Consider the following 9,367-nt stretch of genomic DNA (forward strand, 5'->3'; position numbering starts at 1 on the left):
GACCACAATAAATTCCACAAATCTATAAATGGAGCTGTCGATTTATGGACTTCATGGTGTGAAATTATGAAAATCGTCTGGAATGCCCCTTTAGCTGAGTTAAACCCTTGACATCGAACCGTAAACATCGCTTTAAACAGATTCGAAATAAAGCGTTAATAATTACGTCGGATGAATTACGGTGCAATTTTGGGGCTATACAACGATCAAAGTATGATTAGATCATAATAAGCTGTTTTTATGCTTACGCAGATTTTCATTTGAAAAGCAAAGTATTCTCACTGGGCTGCTTAAAAGATGGAGTCATATCTTTTGTAGAATTTGTGGCATGTTTTAACCATGTAGCAGAATCTGAACCTTAAAGGGGATGGCTAGTAACTGATCAGTGGGAATCAGTGGGAATGCTTGAGGAAGATTATTCCAATCCTTGTGGGATTCATTTAAGAGTACATTATATATCTATTGTTGTGTGAAAATTCTTTGCTTCAGAATGGTCTCATATTCAAGAAGTAATGTGCAGTTTAATGATTCCAGGTTAGCGTGCCTGGTCAGTGACGGGGCATTGATCAAATAAATCGATTAAACAAATATCTTATGACACATCATCATAGTAAGTTTCCAAGAACTGGACTGAATTACAGACCTTATGCCAATCTATGATACTCAATACCTGCGCCTGAATCACATGCACGCTTACAGCATACAGCAATAAACCATGCTATTGAACTCTGATAGAAATTGTAGTCTCCGTACGGCTCTTAGTCTTTTGTAGAAATATCTATTCCTCCCTTGAGTGAAAATCTTTATTTCTTACCCCATTGTCTGCATCTGACGCATAGAATGTGATCATTATCACAGTCAGGATGACAAGAAAGAACTGGTGAGACCTTCCTTGACGTATGTGCAGATTTAAAACGAAAACGCTGTACTTGGTTTCCACGGTAACGTTGAAGGCGCCGGTTTCTCGTGCGTCTTTGATACGTTCCATCAGCCGTGGACGGCGAAACAATCACTTCACGAGGAGAATGAAATAAAACCTCTTTTGTCTCTGAGTGTTCCTGTCGTATAAGGATAAAGACTTGGGTGAAAGGCCACGCGCGAAAGATACGCATTAATCAAGCATATATATATATATATATATATATATATATATATATATATATATATAATACTTGACACAACTGGCGCTCCTGTTCCTACGCCGCACTGCGACCGATTCAGGGACACAAAAGGAATTCTAGGGTGTCACTGCAAAGCTTCTTGATATTTTCAAACTCAAATAACAACACGAGTGATATTAATACAAAATGCTGCTCTTTTTTTTTTTCTTAAAGATTCGTGGTATATTGGGAAGAGTTATTGAGTGACAACGTCACAGCTACACTGATGGGATAATGTGGCATTGAGCGCAGTGGAAAAAATAGAAAAGTTTACAAGAAATGTTCTACGATGGCAATTCATGCAGCTGCATTTGCATCATATTTACTTGCTTTTACTGATTATAACATGAAGAGATTTGGTTAGATTTTTTTTTTGTCAAGGACCAATTTACTGGTTGTTTACTCCATAACCCCTGATAAAATGAAATCGTACATGTGCAACAGCGTGGGCTTTCTTATAGGCACACACGGCATCTCAAGTAAAATGTTGGGTGTTCCTGTCTTGAATACGAAGCCTGTGCCCTATAAATTTGAACTAGGTTTGATACTAGGTCATCATGGTGATGATGGTGATGATAATGGAGATGGTGGTGATGTTGATGACGGTGGTGGTGGTGATAATGGTGGTGGTGGTGGTGCTGGTTATGCTGCTGATGATGGTGGTTCTGATGCTGGTTATGATGATGATGATGGTGGCGGTGGTGATGGTTAGTGATGGTTATAATGGTCGTGATGATAACCGTGATGATGATAGTGGTGGTGGTGCTGATGGTGATAGTGGTGATGGTGATGGTGGCGGTGGTGATGATTAGTAGTGGTGTTCGTAGTGATGATGATGATCGTGATGATGATGATGGTGGTGGTGGTGATGATGATTGTGGGTAGTAATGGTGGTGGAGATGAGGATGGTGGTAGTGATGTAGTGGCGGTGATTTTGGTGGTGGTGGTAGTGGCGAGAGTAATGGTGGTATAGTGGTGATGATGGTGGTGGTGATGGTAATGGTGGTGGCGGTGGTGATGGAGGTGACTATGGTGGTGTGATGATGACGATGATTGGGGGCTTTTCAAGTTCTGGCGCTGGTGTACTGGTTAGTACAATCTCAACACTGTCACCGGCAAGAATCCCGAACGTTAGATCAGTCGATGTGAATAGGTTGACCTCAAAACTATGACATAAGTCATGTCGTTAGTCTTGAGCCCCGTGCTGAATGTCGTCTGCTGCACCACAGCGATTTACATGCATTTTGTTTTTCGCAATATGCGAACACTAGCCTCTAATTATTATCAAATTTGCCGTTTCCTGTTCGGTTATGGTGTTAGCATTGCTTTACATGGGAGACCCAAATTCACTTCAGTGGAGGTGCCTCAGTCCCTATTCACATCAAATGCATAGTCTGTATATTATGCGTATGCAATAATCACCCATGACAAATACACAAATACTTTGTAATGGCCACATTAATCCATGCCTGACAGCAAAATTAAGGTCCGTTGTATGCTGAAGATGTCAAGAAATTTGTGGCATTTTGATTATGCGTCCACATTAATTTCAAAGCACAAAGCAGTTAAGGCTGCATCTCTTCATATGTGACTTGAACTATGCGCTATTACTTTTTTTTTCGTCGTGCAATTCCCGAATGAAAAAAATATTGTATCGGGAATCGATCGATAATAATCGGCATCGTTTGTCTTTACCTGACCGTCGATGTTGGAATTCGTTATATTTCATAATGGCAAATTGTATGGGAGATCACTATTACCTAAATTGAAATTACCCTTTATGGCATCTTGTCCCTAGTTTCACATCCCTGTTCGTGTCAAATCTGCCAAGATTCCTTGAGGTGGTACTACATCCACAGCAGTCCAACCCTATTCTTCTCACGGTTTGAGCATGTTGCATGACAAAGAGAGAGAGAGAGAGAGAGAGAAATACTGAGTTTACTTATACTTGTGTGTATCAGGTACTGAAGCAAGGCCCTCTGTATCATTGTTAGTGGCGTTTTGGTATTACTAGTGGTCTATATACATATGATCTGCCCCAAATTCCTGACTCACGGTGCATTGGTCCCTCGCGTGAGCTAAACTTGCCAAATCTCGCATCATTAGCCTCGATTTTCCAGGTGATATAATGACATCGGCATGAGTTAACTTTCAAGACGTGCCTTTCTCTGCACTAGAAGGTTTGTCCCTCAAGAATTGCTTTTGCAGTCAGGCCAGTAAAGACTCTGATAAAAAAGGGATGAGTGTGTGTGTGTGTGTCTTTGCACGTGGTCAACATTCATTCGCATGAATTCCCTCGTTGGTGAAACCATCTGTCTTGCCGACCTTCATTCTCTTCCGTTCCTCCGAGGCATCCCCGATTACCAAAGATGAAATTTTTTGAAGGTCTTGCTCATACAATGTTTGCGACGCCACACCATGTTATCACTCCTTTAAATAAATTCTTGTAAGAAAAATACCCAAATAATGAAAAGGTTCTGACATATCTTTTCAGTTCAATTCAATTCACTCTATTGATAATCATAAACATAGAAATATATACAGTGTAAAATGTGTCGGGGAGTTCACAAAGAAAGCCAAAGGCTTGAGACAAGTGATCCCCTTTGTAGAGTTGGATACATAAGAATATATACTTGCAAATGCAGATTCAGAGTTACATTCAGAGTACTTAATGACAGTTACAGATTACATAGACAAATAAAATGGAAAAAAATAATCACCTGTGCTTCAGCAGGAATGCACTATCTGTCATTGAAATCCATGTACCGTGTATATTGTGTTAGCTCAAATGCACACAAAATAACGCTCTTCCGTTGGAAATTGATTTAGTCGCAAACGTTCTGGGAACTGCTCACTTTAGCAAGTCCTGTCAATTTGAGAGAATTTCGTTCCTGAAGAGTGGCTTGGGTTTGAATGATAGTTAGACGTTACTATGAGATTGATAAGATGGCAATCGTACTGCTTTTCTCTGTTCGTGTGACTAAAGATCTAATGCTGCCAAATCAAATTTTGTTCAACTAATGTTTAACCGTGTAAATTCGTTGTGCTGGTCACGTTTTGTAGAATGTGTGGGTCACTATACAGGCGCCCATATGTATTGCCGCAATGCATGTTTGTCTTTGTGCAAAAGAAGAAGTGATTGAGAAATTATACCGAAGTAGGCGCGTGACGCAAGCATGACTTTACGTATCACATACGCCGGAGACAATCTTGTCCAAAAACGTCAGTTAGGTTCCTAATACTGATACTTTGTGTCCCTTTATTTGTTACGATGTAATATGCCACTGCAGATTCGGGTCCATCCGCATCTGGCACGATCTAGCAGCCGTGGGTTTCCGGTGAATCGGTCGGGAAATATTGGGAAGCATTCACTTTTCATTATAGTTATTCAAATCTGACATGTGATTTGGATTCTAGCAGAGTACCGTGGCCAAAATCACCGACACCTCCCCTCCCCCGCCCCTCCCTGATTTGTGGGTGGGGGAGGGAAGTTAGGGGAGTAGAAATGTCTTTCTTCATTGGCTATTTGTCATTTTGTTCGGGTGGTTGCACTTTTTCTGTGGGAATTTTCTTAGAATTGTGGAATCGAACCGGGAATGTTTGTGTTTCTTAGTTCATGAGAGTAAATTGAAGTACTTTTTTGCGTCTCATTTTCATTTCCGATATTTCAGTCAGTGCTGAAAAACGAGTCATCTGTAGACGTGCCTAACCACGAACAAACTATACATGTATGTATGTATCTACGCATATATATATATATATATATATATATATATGTACGTGAGTGTATTATACATATTCTGTATGTATTCAGAAGTCTTGTCAAGACTCCTGAAGAAGGCGTAGGACGCCGAAAATTTGAGTCGAATAAACTCGTGCTTTATACTTGCCCAAAAATGCATTACCAGTTTATATTGTTTCATCCTAACTCTCTCTCTCCCTCCCTCCTTCTCTCTCTCTCCCCCCCCCCCCCTCTCTCTCTCTCTATCTATATATATATATATATATATATATACATATATATATATATATATATATATATATATATATATATGTATATATATTATACATATGCAGATGTATTCAATCTCATTATAGCATTATCAGATCTTGTCTGAAGGTAAATCTATTCAAGCAACTGATGAATGTTCTGTATACATGTATTGTTCTTCACTCTTCAGCGTTTACCATATCAATGCAAGTTTACTTTATCCATGAGTAAACAGTAGGTAAACCTTTTCCATATATTATATACTTCTTGATTTTATCCTTGTAAGACGGCAACAAGCCTTTTTTTTCTGTTCTGATGTGAGTATAAGATGGTCATTCCTGTTTCAAAGACTGGTATAGTTATCAAGTATATTACAGCCCGACACTCACATGATAATTCCAATGATGATTAAACGATATTGTGTGCTTTGAGTATTAATTTGGTAGCTCTTAAAAAATAGGTTGATTTATCTTTGTTTTGTTTTTTCTGTTGTTCTCCCGTGCAGATGATGAGGCGAGCAAGCTACAAGAGCTAAGACTCCTCTCACACTTCAGCCAAACTCGAAAAAGGGATCTTAGAGAGAGAAAAAAAAGAGAGAAAAAACATTATCTTCAACAAGCCATAGAAGCTAAGCCCGCCACACTCGTCGGAGAACTCACACGCCGCTAACCCTTTCACTCAGCCCACTGTATAGCCCGCTCCATTCATTGCTAGATGTTTTCTCCAGACGATTTTTTTTTGTCAAGTGCGAACCAGTGTTTTCTTTCTTTTTCTTTTCCTTTCTTTGTTCTCGTCAATCGTTCCTGCAATTAGCACTCATATACGGCGTCACAATCATTCCAGATCCATTTTTTTTTTTGTGGTAAGAATAAGGAATAGGCTGCATTTTTTGCTCTTGTTTTGTTTGTTTGGGTGTTGGTTTTTTTTTTTTGACTGATCTAGACACAGTGAAAAACAGCACGGCAAAAGATCCAGAATAGACTTTCAACCACAGTGGGCCCATCATTATAATTGCACTAAATATAACATTGATGTGAACACGAGCAAGTCTATTACTCTGGAGATTCATGTCATAAATGTACTTTGCTCAAATTAGGGTCAATAGAGCTTAATTCTGAGTCAAGACTATACCCCAGCGATGTTTGAATATTTTGCCTCCGGACAAAATCTGAAATAAAAAGACACACACACACACAAATACACTGTGCTCTCTATTTCGTTTGCTCGAAAGAGGTCGAGTGTGCTGCACCATAACGCACATTGTGTGACGCATGACTATAATTATGAAATTGAAGCTGTACAATCAAAGTAGACAGACGCCGAAAAGAAAAGCAGAAAGGAGAGATGTATATACTACAGAGAGAGAAATAGAGCACCGATAACCCTGTTTCTAGAGCAGTTTAAACGTCATTACTTTCAAAGAAGACGCAAATCATCGGTAGAAGGAGCAGGGAGAGTAAAACAACGGGGATTAGTTGGCCGTGTATAGATGCGGCTCGGGAGTGTCTGTAACCAATTTGCAATTCAGAAAAACTTTATAGGGACACCGCGGACTGGAGTGATCGGCGGAAGAAGCCGCGTGCTTCCTAAGACGTTATTCGAGGCGAAATCCCATTCGGGGGCCCCCCTTCCCAACAAAAATCGATGGCTCAAGTATTGAACATTGAGACGTTTGAAACCAGAGGTGTCAGAGATCACATTCCATCGAACTGCGATTCTCTGCCTTCTCATCTCGAGGACGGGGAAAGAAATCATACGAGGACAGAGTATAGTCGTACATGATATACCCATGTACATACATAAATATATATATTCATGTATGTATGTATGTATGTATGTATGTATGATTGTACGTATAATATATAATCTTATATATTATATATATATATATATATATATATATATATATATATATATATATATATATATATATATATATAATCATGACACGACCATATCCTGTATCTTTAAGATTGACTAACAATCTCCAAGGCACGTATCATGTTGTCGTTTCATCAGCTTTTAAGTCAATATTGCCAGCCGCACCTCAGCTAGATTAACACTCTGTCACAGCTTAGGTTTCAGTGGGATTTTACCTTAAATACCACAATTATCATGACATAGTTTCTATCTTTCGTATAACACACTATGTTCTTCAGCGAGTGGGTTCTATCATGTTAATAGTGGGCTTTTTAGATCATATAATATGTTTATTGTGTTTCACCGACGTGGTCCAATGCATGATATTCCCTTCCTTTCTGTTCTAAGTGAAACTTGTCCCCAATATTTCATAGATCATAATGGCCAGTTAACGCGTCACCTTGAAATAGACTGCAATCCAAAGAAGAAGAAAAAATCTTAATTTTTTGTTAACTGCTTACCAAAATCATCTCTGTCATCACGGTATGAGATATTCTAAAATGGTTCTCACTCAGTGTTACGATTGTACACTATCACAGCTTCAGATAGTTCCTACCCCCCCCCCCCCCCGGGTGTAACGATTAAAATTAATTATTTCTTTCCTCTGTCACTCTCTCTGCTTTATAGTTTAAATTCTTACTGATAAATTCGTTTATATTTTTGTCCTATAGTTTTTCACCAAACAAACAAAAACATGCTATTTTCTCTTCTATACAATAAGTAGATTTTCTTCTCTGGCTTCTAACCAAACGTCGAATGAGCTCAAGATGTTAATATAGTCCGGGTTGTCACACTCAAAGTGTTTTGATGTGGAGCTGACGCGATACATGCAATGTTCTTGTTGACATCACTATTGTATGACTGGAGTTAGCAACTGTTTTTGTATTATACTTGATTATATGGTGTTCGCAACAATCCCCTTGAACTTTTGAATATTTCTTTAAAATAGTCTATTATATTATGTAATTCGATACTGCCACGGACATACAAATTTTGTCCAACTAAACTTTACAATCAATTAGTACACAGACTGCAGATAAGTTAAAGACAGAATGTATAATGATATTGATAAAAGACCCGTCGTTCCCTTTTAGATGCAGTCAAATTGATGAATGATTTCCGGTTGCGCTAAAGCTCTTATTGAAACGAAATAACACTCCTATCTTATTTAACATATTTTTTAAGACAGCACCGCTATGGATGCATCGGCTGTTACATTTCTTTTTGAAACCTTTCTGTAAGTGTCCAAAGAAATTAAATTTAGGAACCTCGTATAAACTGTGAAAAGAAAAGAAAAAAATCAAAGTCAATAAACTATAATTTCAACAGTACACTGAGTTTACAGTTCTCTTTTATTGTTTTGCTGATTAAAAGTGCTATGACGGTACAACCGTTGAAGTACTCAACAAGACCAGTGTGAGCTCTCGTGCCTTGAAAACCTATAAGAAATACGCAGGAAAAAAAACCAGACAGCATAAATTCGCCTTATTTGTGCAGCGAAAGATTGATAAAATAACCACCATACTATACATGCTACAGAGCAATTGGATTTAGCAGATTAATTAACCTTATGTCAATTAAACCTGTCCTCTCTCATTTCTGTGTGTGTGTTGTGTAAGTTTTTCTAGAGTGAGACTGACTGAGTATTCTTTTGATGGCAAATCATACTGATACATTCGTCAATAAATGTAATAATAAGTATACAATTAGGTGTCAAATACACTTACACTCATAATTATGGGCAAAAACAAATTTACACATTTATTTTGAATGATAATTATATGGTTTTAGAGATTTCGGGAGTATCCTTGTGTGAGCGTATGGGTTCTTGTATCTTAGCGCGTGTGTTTATAGTTTGTGTGCATGTGTATGTAATTTTTTGTACCATAATTATAACATAATAATATAATACAGGTGCGTGTGTTATAAGTGCGTTTGTGTGTATGTGTGGGAGTTGTTTGTGTACATCAATCTTACCTTATGGCAAAGCAGTATACACACATGGATTACACAATGTACACACATACATAATATAGTGTAAGATATATAGTTTGTGCGATATTATCGTTCTCTGTATAAAATCAGTCGCCCCTCCGTCACACACACACACACACACAGACACACACATACGCACACACATACTAGGTGCGGAGACAATACTGTGCAAATAAACTCTTTTGACGGACAACTCTCGGCACATTCGTTTTAGCTCTTTTCATGATCGCAAGTCGCGTGGAAGCCATCACACTTTTGACATTTATAATAAATAATACCAGCTCCATTCTCTTTCCATGGC

The 9,367-nt window shown here is 38.3% G+C and overlaps 1 protein-coding gene across 1 annotated transcript in view; it reads left to right on the forward strand.

Moving 5' to 3' along the window:
• LOC139711739 (uncharacterized) overlaps positions 1-6,940 on the forward strand; it is a 46,210-nt gene extending 39,270 nt beyond the window's left edge. Inside the window, exon 4 of the mRNA XM_071623596.1 lies at positions 5,657-6,940. Within this exon, the coding sequence (XP_071479697.1) occupies positions 5,657-5,686 (30 nt within the window). The 3' untranslated portion in view covers positions 5,687-6,940. The remainder of the gene's footprint in view (positions 1-5,656) is intronic.
• Positions 6,941-9,367: the final 2,427 nt, after the last annotated feature.

The sequence above is a fragment of the Diadema antillarum genome, unplaced genomic scaffold (assembly GCF_040938485.1).
Source record: "Diadema antillarum isolate AM-2024a unplaced genomic scaffold, OU_Dant_1.0 seq00001698_RagTag, whole genome shotgun sequence".
Taxonomy (NCBI): domain Eukaryota; kingdom Metazoa; phylum Echinodermata; class Echinoidea; order Diadematoida; family Diadematidae; genus Diadema; species Diadema antillarum.